The sequence below is a fragment of the Nematolebias whitei genome, chromosome 1 (assembly GCF_014905685.2).
Source record: "Nematolebias whitei isolate Nwh7 chromosome 1, NemWhi1, whole genome shotgun sequence".
Lineage (NCBI taxonomy): Eukaryota > Metazoa > Chordata > Actinopteri > Cyprinodontiformes > Rivulidae > Nematolebias > Nematolebias whitei.
Genome location: NC_056498.1, coordinates 2,864,721 through 2,888,678, shown reverse-complemented (window position 1 = coordinate 2,888,678; position 23,958 = coordinate 2,864,721). Strand labels below are relative to the sequence as shown.

Sequence of the window (23,958 nt, the reverse complement as noted above, 5' to 3'; positions counted from 1 at the left end):
TGGCCTCCCTACACTGGCTTCCGGTTCACCTTCAAATCAAATTCAAAATACTCTTGTATGTCTATAAATCACTAAACAGCTCTGCCCCCTCCTATCTTACTGATCTGCTCCAGCCGTATGTCCCACCACGTTCTCTCAGATCAGCAGACCAGTTGCTCCTAACAGTCCCAGGAACCCGTCTCAAGCGCAGAGGTGACAGGGCCTTCTCTGTAGCAGGCCCAAGACTTTGGAATGAGTTACCTCTGCTCGTTAGACAGGCCCCCTCTCCCACAGTTTTTAAATCTCGCTTAAAACACACTTTTATTCCCTGGCTTTCTGCACTGTGTGATCTGTGCTGAGTCTGTGTGCATCACACTATGTTAGTCATGTTGCGGTTGTTGTTGTTATCCATTATTGTTGTTGTCGGTTTCTACTTTTTGGTGTCCTGTTATGTAATCTGTTGCTATGTGCTTGTTCTGTTTGTCTCTGTACAGCACTTTGGTGTGCTCTGTCACTGTTTAAAGTGCTTTATAAATAAATTGGTATGGTATGGTATCACAATTTATCAACATTAATACTTCTTGTCGCCAGTTTTAGTTAATTACACATGTTAAATTGCTAGTTGTGTTTTAGCCGTTACTATTAGCACTTTTTCTGTGAGGTTGATGTAGTTCAAGTTATAGATCCTTTGTCAAAGACTGCAGCACAAATGGGGACTTTATCTTTAAAGAAAACCGTCATCGTGGAGATGAGTAATTAAAAAAAAAAAGTTTTCCAAGAAAACCATAGGAGAATGACTTCAGTCAAGGTCGAGAGCTTCAGGTCTTTTTGTAACACATTATAGGAAACAGGAGTGGAGTAGAAGAAGGCCTTTTGCCAAGTTCAGTCCGCACTGAGGGAACACTGCAGGTAATAATGTCCTGAGAGCATACGCTGTAGCTGCATTCACACAGAGACATGTAGGAGGAGATGTATGAAGGCAGCAGACCAAGAAGTGATTTAAAGATGAAAATGTACTAGTGAGAGAGTCTGTGTGAAGTTATTGATGTCCAGTTAATCAGTGAATACAGGGTGCAATGATGGTACGATAATCACAGCCAGTTATACATCTTAGTGCACAATGATAGACAGCATCCAACATCTGCAGGGTGCTTGTAGGAGTGTTCATGTAAATAATGTCACCGTAATCAATGGAGGGAAGGAAGGTCACAGATACAAGGCATTTCCTAGCATTCAGAGTTAGACAGGATCTGTTTCTGAAAAAGAAACCCAGTTTAACTTTTAGTTTCTTTACTAGGTTTTCCCAATGGAGCTTAAAAGAGAGATGCGAGTCGACCAAGAGACCCAAATATGTATAGGAATCAACAAACTCAGTGGGGACATCGTTTGAGGATTTGAGGATGGGGAGTGGTGGCGCAGAGGTTAGAGAAGGTGGGCCTGTGATCGGAAGATCGCCGGTTCAAGCCCCGGTACTGACAACATCAAAAATGTGGGTGGGGTAGGTGAAGCACCCACACCTGCCCCCACTCTCATTTGCCCCACCCTGGGCCCATGAGCAAGGCCCTTAACCCCCATCTGCTCCCTAAACAGGTCTCTCTTGATGAGTGGACGCTGGCGCGTTTTGCTGCCGCGTTTTGCTGCCGCGTTTTGCTGCCGCTGCTCGTCGGTAAACTTTAGACATTTTATTTCCTTTTCTGCAAATTTTTCAACCGTCCCTTGATCGCTAATCGACGGCTACTACATTTGCCTGCCTTCAATCCAGCTTTTACCACACTGTGATTGTGTGCTATCAAGTCAAGTGATATTGGCTTACCTGTCAAACACCGACCAGCTTCAATGCCCTCATTTGACTCCTTCGCCTCACGATGTGGATCAGTCATTTTTTCGCCTGGTTTCTACTTGTATGGACTCTCCTGTCACTCCTCACTGAACCTGTGGCAGCTCTACAATACTCTGCTGATGAACTTCTTCGGCTGCGTTGGCACCAGCCCAATCCTTCGCCGGTGATGCTGCGTCTCCACCCAGACATCGCTTTCCTGCCCCGCCGGATATACATCCACCGTGGGTCTCGCCGGAACTTCCAGCTCGACAGGTCAAAACCCATCCAATCATTTTGGACCAACAACCATCGAGCTCCCAGGAAAGCCACCCGGTCTCCGGATCGCAACATGTTAGCCAGCCTAGCCAGGTCAGCTAACCCATCTGCTAACTCCACGTCTGTCAACTTTGGTCTGCTCAACATCTGTTCTCTCACGGACAAAGGACATCACATCCAGGATCTCCTCACCGACCGTAAGCTTGACTTTCTCTGTTTGACCGAAACTTGGCAACAACCTCTGGACTTTTCACAACTCAATGGCTCCACTCCACCTGGCTTTGTTTACATCTCTCAACCCTGCAGCTCCGGTCGCGGGGGTGGTCTTGCGATAATTCATCGCGAGAGCTGGAAGGTTTTGCCTGTGAGTGTTCCTAAGGTCAGCTCTTTTGAGAGCGTTGTGTGTAAACTGTCTGGACCCACCCCCACCATCATTGCCACTGTTTATCGCCCCCCAAGACCTCACAAAGATTTTTTAAATGAATGTTCTGCCTTTCTTTCTCAACTGTCTGCCATGTCACCTAATATTATTTTATTGGGATATTTTAATATCCATATTGACAATCTTAACCTTTCACTCACCAATGATTTTTTATCCTGCCTGGAGAGTTCTGGATTAAATCAACATGTTGATTTTTCCACCCATATTAAAGGACATACACTGGACTTGATTTGTTGTTCTGGACTTACACCTGTTGACTGCAAATCCGATGAACTCACCTTTTCTGACAATTTTTTCCTTTCATTCCATATTCCTCTGTGTGTTTCATCAACCAAGACAGCCCGGCTCATCTCATTCAGGAATATTAAAGACATCAATTTGGATTCCCTTTCCACTGTTATTTCCTCCACTCTGATCCCTGATCATCTTCTGACTCCGGATCAACTCACTGTTCAATACAATTATCACAACCCATATTCTCAACTCCCTTGCTCCTGTTAAAACTCGATCTGTTACCTTTACTCATTCTGCCCCCTGGTTTACTTCTGAACTTCGGACCATCAAAGCCAAATGTTGTCAACTTGAACGACTCTATAAAAAATCCGGTCTTACCATCCACAAGGACATGTACATTTCTCATACATCACACTACAAGAACTTGATCTCACAAACTAAACACTCTGGCCTCATTTCCTCTAACAAAGGTAACACAAAGATCCTGTTTTCATTGCTCAACAATACTTTTCACCCCCCTGACTCTCTTCCCTCTCACTTCTACTCAGACAACACATGTAATTCTCTCATGTTCTTTTTTAACGATAAAATCAGTAAAATTCATCAGCAACTTTGTCCTGTCTGTCCTCTTTCTCCCTCCTCTGAACCTTATCCGCCTAGTCAACCTTTTTCTGTCTTTCAGCTTCCTCCTGCCTCTGAAATAGCCAGACTTATCCATAAATCCAAGCCTTCTACATGCTCACTGGATCCTCTCCCTACAGCGCTTGTTAAATCTTGCATTTTGTCACTTCTTCCGTTCATTTCTGCCATCATTCACTCTTCTCTTTCCTCTGGAACTGTCCCAGTTATTTTCAAAACTGCAGTTATCACTCCAATCCTTAAAAAACATGGATTGGATTCCAATACTTTCAATAATCTCCATCCAATTTCTAACCTTCCATTCATCTCCAAAATTCTGGAAAAAACAGTTGCCTCTCAACTCTACCTTTATTTAACCGATAACAGTCTATATGAAAAGTTCCAGTCTGGTTTCCGCCACGGTCATAGCACAGAATCTGCTCTCCTCACTATCACCAACTCTCTTCTCATGGCAGCAGATTCTGGATTACTTTCTCTCCTCATCCTCCTCGATCTCAGTGCGGCTTTTGATACCATCTCCCACAACATCCTCCTCCACAGACTTTCATCCATTGGCATCACCCACACACCCCTTGCTTGGTTTCAGTCATATCTCTCTGGCCGCACTCAGTTCATCCAACTGAAATCATTCAGATCCCATTCCTCTCCTGTGACTTTAGGTGTGCCCCAAGGCTCTGTCCTGGGGCCCCTTCTTTTCATCATCTACCTTCTCCCCCTTGGTAATATCTTTCGTAAATTTAACATCCATTTCCACTGTTTTGCCGATGACACCCAGCTCTTTTTATCCACTGCACCTAACTCTTCACTTCCTCCCTCCTTCCTCACTTCCTGCTTAGCTGAAATTAAATCCTGGTTCACGTCTAACTTCCTGAAATTAAACAGTGATAAAACAGAGTTTCTACTCATTGGCACTAAATCCACCTTATCTAAAGTTAACAGTTTCTCACTCACCATCGACAACTCCTTGGCTTCTCTCTCCCCTCACGTCAAGAGTCTGGGTGTCATTCTTGACAGCACTCTCTTTCCACTCTCACATCAATAGTATTACCCAATCTGCATATTTCCACCTTCGAAATATCAACCGTCTCCGTCCATCCCTCTCTCCACACTCTGCTTCCATCCTGGTCCACAGTCTGGTCATTTCTCGAATCGATTACTGTAACTCTCTCCTCTTTGGTCTGCCTCACCAATTAATCCGTAAGCTTCAAATGGTTCAAAATTCAGCTGCCCGCATCGTCACCAAAACCCCCTCATTTCACCACATCACCCCAGTTTTACAGCAACTTCACTGGCTTCCAGTCACATTCAGAATTCAATTTAAAATGTTGTTGTTCACTTTCAAGGCCATTCACAACCTCGCCCCTCCTTACCTGTTAGATCTCCTGCACATTACCACCCATTCACGCTCCCTTCGTTCTTCCACTTCCATCCACCTTAACGTGCCTCTTGTCCGCCTCAGCACCATGGGACACAGAGCCTTTTCTCACTCTGATCCCCAGCTCTGGAATGCTCTTCCCCCGGACATCCGTAACATTGACTGCCTTCTGACCTTCAAACTAAAACTCAAAGCTCATCTGTTCAAGCTAGCCTTTTCACTTTAACTGTTATTTTTAAATGTTATTTTCTTTTTGGTTTAGTGTTTTTAATAGTTATTTTATTTTGTTTAATACTGTGTTTTTAATACTGTGAAGTGTCCTTGGGTGTTTTGAAAGGCGCTGACAAATAAAATGCATTATTATTATTATTATTATTATTAAAGAGGAAAGAGGGGGCAGGTGTCGCTCTCGCTTTGACTGTATACGCTTTGTTGTAGTAGAGTGAAAATTGTGGTCAGTTTGTCCTCCAGCAGTCTAAGCATATAGCAGCATAACTAAGGGACAGCTCAGGAAACCCAAGCCGACCCTAACTATAGGATTTAGCAAAAAGGAAAGTCTTAAGCCTAGTTTTAAAACTGGATAATGTGTCAGCCTCACAGACAGAGATTGGAAGTTGGTTCCACAAGAGAGGAGCCTGATAACTGAAAGATCTGCCTCCCATTCTGTTTTTGTAAATTCTAGGAACCACAAGTAAACCTGCAGTCTGAGAGAGAAGTGCTCTGTTAGGAAAATATGGAACAATAAGATCTGTAATATAAGATGGAGCCAGGTTGTTGAGAGCTTTGTAGGTTAGAAGTAAGATTGTAAATTCTATTCTGGATTTGACAGGGAGCCAATGGAGAGAAACTAAAACTGGAGAAATATGATCTCTCCTACTAACTCCAGTTAAGACTCTGGCAGCAGCATTTTGGATCAACTGAAGACGTTTTAAAGAAGTATTTGGACACCCAGATAATAACCCATTGCAATAGTCCAGTCTAGACGTGACAAATGCATGGACCAGTTTTTCTGCATCATTTTTAGATAAGATGTTTCTAATTTTAGTGATATTACGCAGGTGGAAGAAGGTTCTAGTAATGTTTTTAATGTGGGGGATAAAAGACATGTCCTGATCAAAAATAACACCAAGATTTTTAACATTAGAGCTGGAGGACAGATTAATGCCATCTAAGGAGGGAGAAAGACTGAAAAATTCATTCCTAAGGTGCTCAGGTCCAAAAACCAAAACCTCAGTCTTGTCTGTGTTCAACAGGAGAAAATTAAGGGTCATCCAGGTTTTTTTGTCTTTAAGACATGCTTGTAGTCTAAGTAGCTGATTGGATTCATTGGGTTTAATGGACAAATATAATTGTTTGTCATCAGCAAAACAATGAAAATTTATCCCACGTTTCATGTGTTTTCCTGTCAGGCCTTATATCCCTCCTCCTCTGAACAGTTACAAATGCCAAATATTTGGTCATATTGCAGCAGTGTGCAAAGGGAAGCAAAGATGTGCAAAGTGTGGTGGAGATCATAGGTAGGATGAATGTGGGAAAGATGTACAGTTGAAATGTTGTAACTGTGGAGGTCAGCATAGTGCAGCATATGGGGGATGAGAAGTAAGGAAAAAGGCAGAAGAAATACAACACATGAAAACAGTTAAAAACATTACTTATGCAGAAGCAACAAAAAAGGTGCAAGAAAAAAGAGCAGTAGGCCTACAGGGAAATCCTCAAGTTCCTCCAAGTCCAAAACCTGAATCCAGTCAAAGAGCAATGACAGGAATGGAAATCACAATGGATAAATTAATTCTGTTCATGGCTTATGTTATTAATTGCACTGATCAAGTGAAGCAAAAAACTGAAAATATCAAAATCATAGTGAAAGGTGCAGAGAAATTTCTGTCTGTGAAAGATTTATCTTGGGAATCGATCAATAAAAAGCTGGAAACAGATGGAAAACCGGGTGAAGGAAGAATATAATGATTATTCTTCAATGGAATGCAAGGAGTTTATTAGCAAATGGTCAATAATTTAAAGGATATTTAAATAATTTGAAAAGAAAACCAGACATAATTTGTGTTCAAGAAACATGGCTTAAACCAGAATTAGATTTTGTGATAAAAGGGTACGACAGTATTAGAAAAGACGGAGCAAGAAAGTGGAGGAGGATGTATAATATTTATAAAACAAGGAATACAATATAGATATTTAGAAAAAAGAATAACATTAGAATGGATATCTGTAGAAATTTGGATTAATAAAGAAAGTATTAAAATATTATTTTTTTATAATCCCTGTAAAAAACTTTATTTAGATAAAATGGCAGAAATGTTTAAAAGTGTTGAAGGAAAAGTAATCTGTTGTGGAGACTTTAATGCTTACAGTACTTTGTGGGGTAGTAGTAATGATGCTAATGGAGAGGTGGTGGAAGAAATAATGGATATAAAGAATTTAGTTTGTCTTAATGATGGGGAGGGGACAAGAATCAATATTAGAAATGGATCTGAATCAGCATTAGATTTAACTTTAATTTCAGAGAGTCTAGCTGGGATTAATAATAGGCAAGTATTAAAAGAGTCAGTTTTAGGAAGTACCATACCATACCACTTTATTTATAAAGCACTTAAAACAGCTACAAAGCCAACCAAAGTGCTGTACAGACAAAACAACAGGTAACACACCAAGCAAAATACAAAATGAGGTAAATCAGAATATAGACATAAAAACGATGCAGATAATGATGACAAACCAGTGTGGAGCATACAGGATCAAAACACAGATCATCTGGTGTTGAAAGCTACTGAATAGTAGTGAGTTTTTAAACGGGACTTGAAAACCGAGAGGGAGGGGGCCTGTCTGACAAACAGAGGTAACTCGTTCCAGAGTCTTGGTCCTGCTACAGAGAAGGCCCTGTCACCTCTTCGATTAAGACGAGTTCCTGGAACTGTGAGGAGCAACTGGTCAGCTGGCCTCAGGAAACGTGGTGGGACTTAAGGTTGTAGCAGATCAGAGAGATGGGAGATGGGGGGAGGGGGGGCGACACTGTTCAGTGATTTGTAGACATATAAGAGTATTTTGAACTGGATTCGAAAGTGAACCGGTAACCAGTGCAGTGAGGCCAAAACTGGTGTAATGTGCTCACTTTTGCCTGTACTGGTTAAAAATCGGGCTGCTGCATTCTGGGCCAGTTGTTGTTGTGCAATGGAGGTCTGACTGATACCAAACAGGAGCGAATTGCAGTAATCAAGCCTAGATGTAATGAATGCATGTATTACTGTCTCCAAGTTATCTTTGGACAATATGGGCTTCAGTTTAGACAGCCGCCTCAGTTGGAAGAAGCATGATTTAACAATCATGTTTACATGATTGTTAAGCTTCAGGGAAGGGTCCATTATCACGCCCAGATTAGTGACTCTTTGTTTTTCTGACAGTGTTAGAGCAGAGAGGTCGATACAGTGGTTTGTGGTCGTGTCGTTGGGAGGGAACAGCATGACTTCAGACTTCTTTTCATTGAAACTCAAGAAATTTAAAGCCATCCAGTCCCTGATGTCAGTCAGGCAGGTGAGCAGCGGTTGAATAGAGCATGTACCATTGTGTCTTAGGGGGAAGTAAATTTGACAGTCATCGGCATAGAAGTGGAAGGGCATGTTGTGTTTCCGGAAAATAGCACTAAGCAGCAGCAGGTATAAAGAGAATAGGAGGGGGCCCAGGATGGACCCCTGCGGAAACCCCCATTTAAGCTCTGCCTCTGCGGAACTAAAATCCTTGATGGAGACAAAAGGATCTGTCAGCGAGGTTAGATCTGAACCAATTGAGGGCTGATCCTGTGACGCCCACCCACTGCTCAAACCTAGCAATGAGGATCTCATGGTCGATGGTGTCAAAGGCGGCTGTGAGGTCCAACAGGACAAGCAGCACAGAATCACTGGTATCTGTGAATCTGAAGATGTCGTTAAAGACCTTCAGCAGGGCAGATTCTGTGCTGTGGAGAGGTTTAAAGCCAGATTGGAAAAGCTCTAAGATGGCGTGATCCTCCAGGAAGCACTTCAACTGGGACTCGACTATTTTCGCCAGTACTTTAAAAACAAATGGGAGTTTGGAGAAAGGCCGGTAGTTGGAAATGACTGAGGGGTCAAGGTTTGTTTTTTTCAGGAGAGGCTGGACGGCAGCATGTTTAAAGTATTTTGGCACCACGCCAGTGGATAAACTATCCATCCATTTCCTTTACCCGCTTATTCCATTTTTGGTTCACGGGGGTCACTGGTGCCCATGTCCAGCAATCACTGTGCGAGGGGCAGGGTACACCCTAGATAGGTCGCAAGTCCATCACAGGGCCACATAGAGACAAACGAGACAAACAACCATTCACTCTCTCACTCACACCTAGGGACAATTTAGAGTTACCAATCAGCCTAACATGCATGTTTTTGGTCTGTGGGAGGAAACCGGAGCACCCGGAGAAAACCCACGCATGCACGGAGAGAACATGCAAACTCCACCCAGAAAGGCCCCTGGACCGGGGTTTGAATCAAGGACCTGCTCACTGCGAGGCAGCATCTCTACCAGTTGCGCCACCGTGCTGCCCTGTGGATAAACTACTGTTTACTATATCAAGAATGTACAGACCTAGACTTGGAAACACCTCCTTTAGTAGTCAAGGGGGGACCACATCAAAGGGGGAGCCAGAAGGTTTCAAGCTGCACATGACCTGCTCTAGAGAAGATAGAGTGATGGGTTCAAAATGGTCAAATAGAGCTACAGACTGAGGTGGGATGGATGGGTCATGAGTTGGAGGGGAAATGAGAGCCCGGGTGGTTGCACTTTTTTCCAAAAAGAAATGTAAGAAGTTGTCGCACAGCTCAGTCAAGGCTTCCAGAAGGGATGGTTCAGTGAAGTGGAGAACAGAGTTTAGGGTGGAGAAGAGGACACGTGGGTTGTGAGAGTTTGAGATAATTATATCAGAGAAGTATTTGGATTTAGCAGCTTTTACTGCTTTCTGATAACGGCGCCAACTCTCTTTAAGTATTTGAAAAGAGACCTGCAATATGTCTTTCCTCCACTTTCGCTCCGCCCTCCTACATTGCTGCCTAACGGCCTTGGTGACGTCACTCAGCCAAGGTTCTGCTCTCAGTTTTGATTTTCTAGTTTAAACAGGCGCAACATGATCCAGAGTCTTTAAGCAGACAAAGTTGAACTGGGATGTCAGCTCCTCAGTGGTGGTGAGAAACACTGGGGCCTGAATGATCATTTCAAAGTTATAAACATCTGTGAAACGTGCGGCAGTGAAGTGGTTAATGGTCCGGGTCCTACGCGCAACAATGCACGACTTGGGAGTTAGATGGGGGAGGGTGAACTCAAACTGGACTGGCATGTGGTCTGAAAAAACATTATCACCAATAACAAGATTATTAACAGTCATATCATGAGTTAAAACAAGGTCCAGTGTATGTCCACACTCTTGGGTGGGACCATTTACATGCTGAGTTAAATTAAATGAGTCCAATAAATCTAAAAAGTCCTTAACCAAGGGCTTCTCAGGTCAGCACACATGCAAATTAAAGTCCCCAATAATGAAAACATGCTCATATTATGGTGTGATTTCAGCCAAGAAGTCAGAAAACTCATTTATGAAATCCTTAGATCGAGGTGGGCGGTAGACGAGTGCAAATAAAGTCTGAGGTTTATGTCCGAGTTCAAAGACGCTCAGCTCAAAGCTGGCGTGGGAAACTGGGATGGGCAGTTGTTTACAGTCAAAAGTTGATTTGAATATTGTTAATAATCCACCACCGCGCCGGCCTGATGGCCGCGGGGCGTTAAAACACAGACATTCCAGTGGCAATAATTCCATCAAGGCGCTAGACTCACCCTGAGACATCCAAGTCTCTGTTATGCACAGAAAGTCCAAATCGTGCTCTTGAATGTAATCCTTGAGGATAAAAGTTTTGTTGGTAACAGATCTTGCGTTGACCAAACACATCCGGATATTGTCCGAAGTGGAGCTAGCAGTGGTGGAGTTAGCGCGCGCTAATGGCCGCAGGTTTTCAATAACAGCCCCTCCAGGTCAGTCCGAGCTGTGCACCAGCTGACAACTTCCGTTGGTTACCTTGTCCGGGCACACAGGAGAGGAAGATGCAGTGCGCAGAGCTTTCAGCTTCACCAGCTGACCAGCATGTTTTCCTTGGCGTCTGAAGCGATATCTCTGGGCAGGGAGGTGAGGAGCGCAGCGAAGGTAAGCTGGCACGTCCGCCAGCGAGGGGGAGGGGGGGGGGTCCAGAGGTATGCTCATATTGTTCCAAATAAGCGACTTCAGTGACAGAAAAACGAAGATCCAAAAGTTGTTGTCTGTCATACACCAGCAGAGAGTTGATGTCACAGATGTGAAATGCAAAAAACAAAAATAATCCGAACACCATCAGCAGAGGTGGATTGCGAGCCATGTACACGGGCGCCATCTTCCCCTGAAGATGAAGATAATGAAGTGATCATTATCCTATATTAATGGAAATTGGTTTTGAAATGAGGGGCAGCATTGTGGCGCAACTGTTAGAGCTGCTGCCTCTCAGCGAGCAGGTCCTTGGTTCAAACCCCGTTCCAGGGGCCTTTCTGGGTGGAGTTTGCATGTTCTCTCCGTGCATGCGTGGGTTTTATTCGGGTTTCCTCCCACAGACCAAAAATATGCATGTTAGGCTGATTAGTAACTCTAAATTGTCACTAGGTGTGAGTGAGAGAGTGAATGGTTGTTTGTCTCGTTTGTCTCTATGTGACCCTGTGATGGACTTGCGACCCGTCCAGGGTGTACCCCGCCCCTCGCACAGTGATTGCTGGACATGGGCACCGGCAACCCCCGTGACCCAAAATGGAATAAGTGGGTAAAAATAATGGATGGATGGATGGTTTGGAAATGGAAACATTTGATCATGAAGGTGTAGAAAGATGGATCTTTGGAAGTGCTGATTGGAAAAAATATAAAATAATAAGTGATAAAGAAATGCAAATAGTTAATATTGATTTAGATATTGACAATTTAAATCTTTCTAGTTGTGAAGCCATTTTAGGTGCTGCACATGAAGCAATCCAAAGAAAGAGAGGAAAATATAAGAAGAAAGTTGTACCGTGGTGGACAAAGGAATGTGATGTAGCAATAAAATCTTGAAATAAAGCTTTTAGATTGTTAAAAAGAAATCATAACTTTCAGAATTTTATTGAATATAAAAGGTTGCAAGCTCATGTTAAAAGAATTGTAAAAAATTCAAAAAAGGTTTATTGGGGAAACTTTTGTAATTGGGTAGGTAGGGAAACAAACATTTCAAAAGTTTAGGGGATGATAAAACGAATGAATGGGATTAGAAGAGAATATGGATATCCAGTTGTGAAAGATGGAGATGTTACTGCTGTAACAGAGGAAGAGAAGGCAAACATTTTGTTAAAATCCACAGTAGTAGTAATTTAAGTACAGATGAGAAACAGAGGAGAAATTGTACAATCAATGAAAATATTCATTTATTAAAAGAAAATATAAGATCCACTGACTTATTAAATGCTCCCTTTTCTTTTTCTGAACTGAATAATGCCCTTAGGAAATCAAAAAAACTCATCTCCAGGAAATGACAATATCTCTTGCATTATGATTAATCAGCTTAGTAATTCATCTAAAAAGGTTTTACTGGAATTATATAATAAGATCTGGGAATTAAGCTTTTAACCTAAAGCTTGCTCAGGATGGGAGACTGTGACTAAGCCAAGATTCAACTTGTCTGCTGGATTCCTTAGATAGAGAACTTTACTAATTGGCTTTTATGTGAATGTTTCTGTAAAGTGCCCTGAGACAACTTTGTTTTGATATAAATAATATAAATAAACTGAATTGAATTGAATTGAATTGAAAGAAGCAATCATAGTTCCAATCCTAAAACCAGGTACAGAACGATCAAATCCAGCCAGCTATAGACCCATAGCTTTAACTTCACATTTATGTAAATTAATGGAGAGAATGATAAATGAACGATTGACTTACTTTGTTGAGAAGAGGGGATATTTATCAAAATTCCAAAGTGGATTTAGAAAAGGTAGAAACACTATGGATCTTTGAGGATTATTGAGCATGCATCAGGATACTACGGATCTTGTTTTATGTTTAGAACATGAAATCAGGAAAGGACAAGTTAATAAGGAGAGTGTGGTGGCTGTCTTTTTTGATGTAGAGAAAGCTTATGATATGATGTGGAAGGAAGGTTTATTAATAAAACTAAAAAAGATGGGAATAAATGGTTCAATGTTTTATTGGATAAAAGATTTTTTACAAGATCGATCAATACAAGTGAGAATAGGAAAAAAAAATCAAAAACATTTTTGGTTGAAAATGGTACTCCCCAAAGAAGTATAGTGAGCCCATTGTTCTTTTCTTTTCTATGTTTGAAAATTTGGAGAATGGAATGGGGTTTTCTTTATTTTCTGATGATGGAGCAATCTGGAAGAGGGGAACAACTTTAAATTTTATTGTAAAAAAGACACAAGAAGCAATTAATGAAATAGAAGACTGGTCCTTTAAATGGGGATTCAACATTTCTATAGATAAAACTAAGACTTTATTTTTTACAAGGAAAAAAGTATCAGAAAATGTAAAATTACATTAAAAATTACATGAAAATTAAAAAATGAATACATAAAATAGATAAATAAAAAAATACACAAATGAATTTATATAGTATTTCCTATGTTTATGATTACAGATTACTGCAGATATAGTCCATATGTACCACACTGTAAAACATGCTTTAAGTTACAACTCAGCCAACTGATTTAAGCTGACTCTCCAAACACTGAATGACTCCAGCATTGCCAAGATGTCCTGAAGATGTCCTGTGGGAGGACGAAGGCTGAGGCTGTGGTCACCGATGTCCTGTGCCCAAATGCAATAGAAGAAGTGGTCCAAAAATTAAAAAGTGGAAGTAGCCCACTCCCATTCTCTCTTCACACCGATGCCTCAAACAAGGTGAAGATGAACCATGTTTTATTAATGACAGTTATATACAAATAGATACAATTGATATATACAAATAAATACATGATCAAACTTACTTTACAGTATACAAGCATGTGCATACTTATACACATCTTTAAAAAAATTAAACAGTTTATATATGATGTATTAAAGTAATTTCAAAATGTAGTTAGGATATGATGCAAAATTCTAAAAACAAATATTTTTCCCATTTATTTACACATGACCTATGTGCCTCGTGATCTCAGATCATAAAACTTTTAACTCCTTTTGTCAGACTAAGCATGTCTATGGATGAGCTTCATGAGGAACATGTGACCGCAGCATCTCACCACAGAAGCTCAGGAGAAGGTGTCAGTCCAAGGGAACAGCAGAGAGGTGGATCACGTTCTTCAGGCAGCTGACCTCCCCAACATGCAGCTGTTGGATTCTTTGTCCTCAACATCCCATCTTCCACTGGATTTGTGGAAAGGATTTTCTCTCTCATGAAAAATAAGTGGACTGATGTGCAAAACAAATGTTCTTCTGAACTAATTAGAAATGAGCTCATTGTCATTCTCAACTATGAAATGTCTTGCTCAGAGTTTTACTCTTGGGCTCTGAAAAGCAAACCACTCCTTACTGCGGCACGAACTCTACACAAATACATATGGAAGAAATTGGTTGACTCCACATGATGGAGCATTGGAGCATTGCCCTTTTTAGTTTACAAGTTATCTTTGTACTACACGTGGAAAGTCATGGCTTTTGAGGCACAATGCGTTTGTTTACAAATTTCCTACAAACTTTATGTTTGCACTAAATGCATTATTACACAAATGTTCTTATTGTTGTCTGTTATTTAATACTGTTTTAAGCTAAGCAGAACAGAAGAATGTTTAAGAAATATAAATTCTTTTTAGAAAGACTTTACTCTGGTAATTCTATTTGCACTCAAAATAAATTGTTAAATTATGTAATAATTAAGGTTCTATGCATATTTTTATCATTCAAAAGCATGTATCAATTAAATTCAGGTTCATTTCAGATCAAGAAAAGCGGGGGGGGGGGGGGCGTGAATCATCACGCTGGTAGGGATGAAGGTAATGGGGTCGACCAGCCCTGCCATGAGGTGTCCCTTATTAATTTTTCAAGGAGTTGGCAACCCTACCCATCAAGCACATAATTTTGGCCCGACCAGGCCCGAATTTCGGGTCGGGTCAGGTCGGGCACAGGCTCTGGTAAGAAATCGCAACTCTTGTTTTCTAACTACTAACGCACCAAGCTAAAGGCATTCAAGTCAATTCAATTCAGTTTATATAGCACCAATTCACGACAAAGTTGTCTTTGGGCACTGTACAGAAACATTCACATAAAAGCCAATTGGTAAAGATCTCTATCTAAGGAAGCCAGCAGACTCGTTGAATCTTCACTTGTCAGAGTCTTCCATCCAAAGCAAGCACAATGACAACAGGAAAAACTCCCTTTTAAAAGGAAGAAACCTCCAGCAGAACAAGGCTCAGGACAAGCGGCCATCTGCTTCGACATTCAGAGCCTAACTGTGTTTAAATCTGCCTGTTAACAGCTAAATGCCAACATGGCTGCGCTCAGAGCAGTTGCAGCTTCACAGGCTCCCAGTACTATCCGAGTTTTTAGAAGTTTTGATATTGACTCTGTGCCTGACTCCGCACGATTTATGCGTGTGAACTATAGCCGAACCGAACTGATGAGAATAGAAGCGGATTTGCCACGAAATATAGCAGAAATCAGCAACAAACTCAAAACTACGCTCGGTAGAATGCAGATCTTAAAGTCATCTACCTGGAAGCTGCAGCAGAAGCGTTCCAACAGACAGAAGAGGAAGCGTTGCTCCCAGCTTAAGAAGAGAGGGTGCCGGGCTGGGGTTCTTGTGAGGCTATGAGCTAACTCTAAAGCTGGAAAACTCTCAATGCCGTCTCTCTTTCTGTCGAACGTCTGCTCGTTGGACAACAAGATGGATTTGCTTTGTCTGAGAGCAGGCGCCTCAGAAGAGATGATGAAGTGTGCGGTTGCCTCACAGAAACATAGATTACAAGTGAAACGCCGGATACAGTCTTCCAGCTGGATGACAGACTTTTTTCGAGTGGACCGCTGCAGCGAGCTAAGTGTGTGCGAGTGTGAGAACCGATCAACAGAGGATGCCATCTCCTCTGTGGTCCACACTGTGCTCAACCACCTGGAGCAGAAAGACTCTTATGTCCATATGCTCTTTGTGGACTTCACATCTGCCTTCAACACCATGATCCCCCAAACCCTGATGGACAAACTACTCACACTAGGACTGTGTCAGAGTTTTGTCTGTACCTATATTATTAAAGAAACACACAGAGAGACATGGATGAGTTTTCAAGCTTTGCAAAGGAGACAATGCTTCAACCGAAGTCAGAGCAAAGTCTGACTCGCTTTGGTCTGTGCTCGCTTTTTATTGAACAAGTAGGAGTGGTTTACAGAAAGAACAGATAATGCAGATGCGACAGTTTTTTAGATGGCAGGAACTGCAATGTCAGGTCAGAACATCCTCTGGAAAGTTTTGAGCCACGCTGCTCTCAGCTGTCCAGCCAACAACATCTTACATAACGCAATGTCCAAAGTGCTCTTACACAAACAGACACTTTGTTGAAACAAGTGTGCTGATAAGAAAAACAGTTCAAATGATCAATAGTCCAAAACTCTCCAACATTCCTTCCTGTTTTTCATTTAAACTGAGATTATAAACATGATAATCAAATAATTATTATTAAGTATGTATTTTCTAGGAATTCAGTGTGAATGACGTGGAAAAACCCCCCAGGGCAGATGTTAAATTAGTGGGTAGGAAAAACACGTCATCGTTCCAGGCCCCGAATGGCAACGACCCTTGCAGGCTCACTCTGCATTCCCTAAAAGCAACTCAAATATTAAAACAAGAAATCAAAAAACAATCAAAGCATAATTAGTGTGAACTCATAAAATCAAAAAACAGTAGAAACAAAAAACAAGCTCCTTATGTACATTAGTTCTTTATGAACTGCTTGAATAAAAATCTGTAAAAGCAGAGAACAAATAATATTTGGCTAAAGCAATTGAGCTTGGGGTCAAAGCATAAAATCATCAGGGGATGAAGTTCTCATAGTCTGGTTCATGGCCAAGTAAAGCTGATACATCATCTCGGTACCAGTTATGTCAGGATAATTTCAGCACCGGAATCACTCTGCATTTTCTCTTGGCAAGTTAACATAGTCATGACGTCTCACTGGGTGCAGGGAAGCATATCCATCAATGTCATCATGTGCTGGGTGCAGGGAAACATATCCACCAGAGTCATCATGTTCGTTATTCATACGAGCCTGGTGTAGATTGAGTATTCCAGTAAAACTCTTCATCATCATTTTCTTCAAACATGGCACTATGCAAGAGAAGAAAAGACAAACCAAAATGAGGATCACAATTACTGGGGTACCGATTTTTAACACTAGCTGCCACCACGGTCCAGAAGTGAACCATGACCACAGGTCCCAGCCGGACTTGGGTGGTGGTCTGTATCCATTGCTCCCTTCAGGTTCCGTACGGAGCGGAGTGCTTCTTCAGCGTGGGTGTCGTTTTCTCCTGGGATATAAGTACAGCATGATGTTCCAATAATTTGACATACACCACCTTGTGAGGCTGTCAGTAAGTCCAAAACCATACGGTTCTGTAGCACCATCAGGCAAAGTGCTGCTATTTCTCGGCTCCGAGCCTCTCTCGTCTCCTGCGTTGTTTCATAGTTGGTGGGTGAATAAGGAAAGTGTGGTCTGTCACCCATGTGGGAGCGCACACTCCAGTCCAGTTCACAGGCAGGGTTTAGTATAGTTTGTGTCCGCAGAGCCACCAGCCATTTTGAATGAAATACGTACAATTTGAGGGGGCAGTCATGTTCGCAGGCGCACCTTCTCCTTGGGTGTATGCGCATCTATTGCGACAATAAGTTGCTATGTCAAGTGCTCCCTTCACCGTCACGTTGGTTTGAGCCCAGAACAGCAAATCATAAGTGCCATTCCTGATCCCTGGATGAGCAGGGTCAGTGTCTTTGGTCGTTACACACAAGTCTTGGAAGGTCTGGGCCCCTATGGATGCCATACATTTTGCTTCAGTGACGTTCATGGGTTGTACCTCTAGGTGTACCTGAGTAGAAGAAGGTGGGAGACGAGAACACACATAGCAACCTTCAGTGGTCACTTTTCTGACGCTGGTCTTAACATACCAGTACCAGGCATTGGTCTCTTGGGGATGTTTGGGATCCCAGATCCGGTCCTTGTGGTCATCAGTTTTGGTCCATCGTTTCTGTCTTTCCACGTCAGGACCTGTAAAATTATGATAAATCCAACCACACACCAAACCATCATACAGCCGATGATCCATCTAGCCAAAGTAGGTGACATCATGTACAGGTGTACTGGACTGTGAGTGACCTATTCAAGGTGTAAGACCAAGGCAGATTGCTGCTCTCAGCATTGATTTCTTCACTGACCTTTGTGACGTCTCACCCTAGGTGATGAGACCCCCTTGTGGTCAGGCTTTTTCAAACACCTTGGTTGATTAAGAGTCCAATACCTTGTGGAGTTTGCAGTGAGACAGATGACTTGATTCACAAAGTGAGGGCCATTATCACTGTAAATGGTTTCAGGGATCCCATGTACAGGAACAATGTTTTTGCAAATAGCCTTAGCTACAGTTTGTGCATCTGCATGCTTAGAGGGGACTATTTCAACCCATTTAGAGAAAGCGTCAAACATTACATGGCAATACTTGTATGTTCCACTTTGTGTCAGTTCAATGAAATCCATGTATATTTTTTGAAATGGGTAATTTGGAACAGGAAAAGAGCCTCTTTTAGGTCTCATGTTTCCTTGTGGATTGTGTCTTATGCATGTTGGACAGGTTTTACAAAAGCCTTTTAAGTATGATTCAAGTCCATAAGTTGTGAAATATTTCTGAATTTGGCCAATCTTCCCCCACTCGACACATGTCAAAGCCCATGTGACAAGATTGTAGCGGCTTTGAATAAAGATTTAGGTAAAACTGGCTTATTATTAACATGATAAAAGCTTTCAGTATTCAGTGTGGCACCTTTTGTTTCCCATAACTGCTTTTCTTTTTTGGGTGCGGCGCGTTGCATGTCCAAAAGTACCGATTTGTCAATCATATCAGCTGTTTGCGTAGTTAGTAGGTAGCTAGAACCATAGATACCTGCAGCTGCTCTTTTAGCTTCTTGGTCAGCTAATCTGTTACCATTTGATACTGTGTCTTTGCCTTTAGTGTGAGCTGCACATTTACAAACAGCAATCTTGCTTGGCAAGTGAATTGATTGTAGCAGTTCAGTTAATAGTGTAGCATGTGTAACTGGCTTCCCAGTAGAGGTCGTCATACCTCTATTCTCCCATTGTTTCGCAAAATAGAAAAGAGTTGAAAAAGCATACTGACTGTCAGTGTATACAGTCACATCCTGATTTTCTGCTAACTGGTAGGCACATGTCATAAATCAAATTTAGCAAAGGCTGAGTCAGTTCTGCATAGTGTGGGATATAAGATCTTCACCAAAATCATCATTATAAAACACATCTGTTTTACCTCCTGCACAACTTCCTGTTTTCCTCTTCAACACTTTCTCAGCATGATGTGCCCATTGCATCCGAAATTCTACTGAGCACATATCCATCTGAACAAGATGCTTTCTCACCCAATTTGAAATATCTGGGCGAAAAAACTTTAACAAACTATTTTTCAACTGCTGCTGATAAGCTGAGTCTACCTGTTCAACGTAATCAATTCCACTGTACACTCTAAATTCTGTCTCAAATCTGATCTGGAAATCATCAACTTCCTCATTTGCTTTCTGTTTTACTGCTGACAAAGCTGCATAGTCAACTTTTTGTTTAAAGGTGGTGTACACTCTCTCACAGAGAGCCCGCCATTGTTCCTTGTATACTCCTGTCAGCTTGTTGTCATCTAGATAAGGGCAGGGAGTACCATCGTTTCGCCTCCCTGTGTAATTTCCCCTTACTCTTGCCCAAAATTTGTCCAGAGATGATTGGGCGGCCTCTCTGTTTCCTGTCCATTAAGGCGATAAGAGTGTATAATACCCTCCATATCCTGTATCCACACCTGAGGGTCCTCTACAGGACTAGTCACTTCTTCTACAGCTTTTCTTGATTCCTCAAGTGTCCATGGTCTGAACACAAGTCCAAATTGGGAACCCCCATCAGTAGCACAGGGATTCATGACTTGTATCAGAGGGAATGTGTTTACATTACCTTGTTCATGTGAGGCTGTACCACTTCTCAGGCTATTTTTTATGCTGACGCCTGTTTTTTTAGGTAAGTTTGAGAGTGCGTCCAGGCGTTTGTCAGCATTTGCTAAGTCCTGGGTTGGCTAAACAGATCCTGTGGAAAGTGGGGTCATGGTGTCAGTCGTAGTCTGGTCATATGGGGGAGGGCACCTAGGTCCTGTCTCGTTATCTTCTGGTTTCACAAAGAGGGCGGTTGCTTTATTTGTTTTAGTTTGTTTAGTTTGGACAATTATCAAATTTCTCCTCACTTGGGATTCAGTTTGCCAGATTTTTGCACATTTTAGTTGTTCATCCATTTTTGTTTTCCTCCTTTTACTTTTAGCTAGTGCTTGTTTTTCTTGTAGAATGGAAACGATCATTTCCCATATGTCTACCTTTAGAGTCGGTTCAAATTTGTACTTTTTTGGTCCATTTATCTAGGAATTTAATTGAGTCTGGGTGTTTTTGGTTCATGGATTTAACATCTTTGGCGAGCGCTTTCGTAGAAGACTTACTTTTATTACTTCCCATGATGTATAAGTATAAATACTGCGTTGTGTTTTATTAATATATTTGTGTGAGTGGTTCAATTGAAAATTTCTCATGGACTCTCTGCACCTCCTGAGAAACAGGCTTCTGGATCAATCAGAGGGATTGATTCAGTATCTCGCTTTGGGTTCTAATCCCGAAGGTTACAGAGATTTTAGATTCAAAGACCACGTCACCTTAAAAAAAAATCCTAATAGAAGTTTAAAAATGAATCACAGCCTGTACGTTGGCACCGTTAGGTTTCAAGGCTGCAATTTCAATTGTAAACCTCTCAGTTATACATGCATTCACGCATTCACTCACAACAGAGAATAAGAGGAAATAGGGAAAGAGAAAAAGTCACAGAGTAATGCGTCTAAGAGAAAACTTCCTTTTAGCTGAACCTCACTTGTATATTCAAAAACAGGTCTCGGTAGATTGGTCTCACTATTATTAGCTCTTGACTAAATTTACCTCACTGTGAAAATTGAAGGCCTCGATTCTTGTAGTTAAACTTAATGAGCGCTATTTAGTTCTAACTTTATAGTTAAGAATCTCACTTCCTTAAAATTTGAAGGTCTTGGTTCAGCGTGGACTTGTTACCGTATTTTCTGCAGTATAAGAACCAGTATGTTATACTCACTCCTTGTCAACCCGTGTGGTGTCCGGTTGGATTTCCGTCAATCTGCCATCGATGGTCCGAGTCAGACTTACAAACGCCGGCCTGCGGAGAACGTCCCAGGACTTCTGGTCTCGCCGTGCACGGACTGCGGCGCGCCTTCGTCGGAGTCCATCGCAAGCAGAAAAGAGGAAATCCGGGTCACGGCACCAAGTTAATGTCAGAGTTTTGTCTGTACCTGTATTATTAAAGAAACACACAGAGAGACAAGGATGAGTTTTCAAGCTTTGCAAAGGAGACAATGCTTCAACCGAAGTCAGAGCAAAGTCTGACTCGCTTTGGTCTATGCTCGCTTTTTATTGAACAAGTAGGAGCGGTTTACAGAAAGAACAGATAATGCAGATGCGGCAGTTTTTTAGATGGCAGGAACTGCAATGTCAGGTCAAAACATCCTCTGGAAAGTTTTGATCCACGCTGCTCTCAGCTGTCCAGCCAACAACATCTTGCATAACGCAGATGTCCAAAGTGCTCTTACACAAACAGACACTTTGTTGAAACAAGTGTGCTGATAAGAAAAACAGTTAAAATGATCAATAGTCAAAACTCTCCAACATTAAGCCCCTCCATTTGCAACTGGGTACTATACTTATTAACAAACAGACCACAGTAAGTGAGCATCCACAACTTTTCCTCCTCCACTATAACCCTCAGCACTGGCTGTCCTCAGGGATGTGTATTGAGCCCTCTCCTGTTTACTCTGCTCACATATGATTGTGCAGCTACCCATCCAGGCTGTCACATTGTAAATTTTGCATATGATACAGCAGTGGTGGGATGTATCACGAACAATGATGAGTCCAGCTACAGGCAAGAGGTGGAACACCTGGAGAGCTGGTGCAAAGAGAATAACCTTCACATCAATGTGAAGAAGACAAAGGAGGTGGTTGTGGACTTCAGAAGGGACCAATACACCTACACCCCAATGAACATAAGAGGATCTGCGGTGGAAGTGGTCTCCAGCTACAAGTACTTGGGTGTACACATGAATGACAACCTCAGCTGGGGCAACAACATCACCAGCCTGATCAAGAAAGCTCATCAGAGACTCTACTTCCTCACACGGCTGAGATGAGCTGGTCTGGGAAGCTCAGTCCTCACCTCTTTCTACGGGTGTGCAGTGGAGAGCATCCTGTGCTCCAGCATCAACATGTGGCATGGAGGCTGCACAGCTGCAGAAAGAAAAGCTTTGCAGAGAGTGGTGAAGGCTGCACAGAAGACTGTTGGAGTCAGTCTCCCCACCATCAGACATTTACACCTCCAGATGCAGGAAGAGAGCCACCTGCATCATGAAGGATCCCACTCACCCAGCACACACATTTTTTGCCTCACTCCCTTCGGGAAGGAGGTTGAGAAGCATTAAGTGTAGAACCACTAGACTGAGGAACAGCTTCTACCCTGAAGCTGTTAGACTCATGAATCTCTAACCAGGTTAATCACTGTGAAAAATCATATCACGTTGCTGGTGATCTGTTTCAATGTTGATGCGTGCTCATCTGCTCACACAGACTCATGTTCATGTTCGTGCTGCTGTTCGACGTAATTATGTATTGTATGTAATACGTATTAATGCTTAGTGTATTTTTAGCTGATGTTTTTCTTAGTTAATATATTACATGTTATCATTGTTTTTCTTTTACATTTTTATTGTTGGATATAACTGGGACCAGGTGTACATAATTTCGTCCCACCACATGTACCACATGGGGTGTTAATGACAATAAAGAATCTCTGACTCTGACTCTGACCAACACACCAAGCTAACTGCATTCAGCCTAACTGTGCTTCTGTGAATTTCACTGGTAGAAAATAAATGTATTGAGGAAATGTTCCTCCAGTCCAGTAGCAACTGAATCACTGGGACACTGGTTGCTGACAAACTGTCCATTTTCTCTCTCCCTTCAGCACTAAAGTGCCCCCCTGGCAGTTATTATGACCCATGTGGCCCTGCTTGCCCCCAGCCCAGCTGTCAGGATCCTGCAGGTGTGAGGGGCTTCTGTGACCGACCCTGTGTGGAGGGCTGTGTCTGTAACCCTGACCTGGTCCTCAGTGGAGACAAATGTGTGCCCCTCAGTGAATGTGGCTGCGCTGGTGAAGATGGAAAATACCACCCGGTAGGTGCTCATGAAGTCAAGTCAACTTTTTATATAAAGCACATTTAAAACAGCAGCTGTTAGCAAATGCTTAGCTGTAAAATCAATAAGAGTAATTTCATGAAAAAGTAAGAATAAAAACAATGTTAGAACTGAAAATTAATTACAAGCATCAAAAGTAAAACAGAGAAACACAGATCAATAAAATACTAAATAAAGTCATACTGTGTAAAATGCCAGGGAAAACAGATGTGTTTTTAGCAGAGATTTAAAAACAGAAAGTGAAGTGGCCTGCCTGATATTGGGGGGCGGATTGTTCCAAAGCTTTGGGCCCACGACGGAAAAAGCTCGATAACCTCTGAGCTTCAGTCTTGCTTTTGGAACAGCCAAAAGCAGCTGATCAGATTATCTCAGGGCCCTAGAAGGAATACAGTAGTCCCTCCCTCGTTTATTGCGGGGGATCTGTACCCTGAAGCCCCGCGATAAGAGAAAAACAGCGAAATAGGAATAGAAGTACAAGTAGAAAGTAGTTTATTTTAGTATCTATCTATCTATCTATCTATCTATCTATCTATCTATCTATCTATATATATATATATATATATATATATAT

The 23,958-nt window shown here is 42.0% G+C and overlaps 1 protein-coding gene across 1 annotated transcript in view; it reads left to right on the top strand.

Annotated features, from left to right (window-relative positions):
- Positions 1-23,958, top strand: part of zanl (zonadhesin, like) — a gene marked incomplete in the record, with an annotated part of 443,805 nt that overhangs the window by 369,200 nt on the left and 50,647 nt on the right. The window contains 1 exon segment of the mRNA XM_037681443.1: positions 23,158-23,366. Within this exon segment, the coding sequence (XP_037537371.1) occupies positions 23,158-23,366 (209 nt within the window).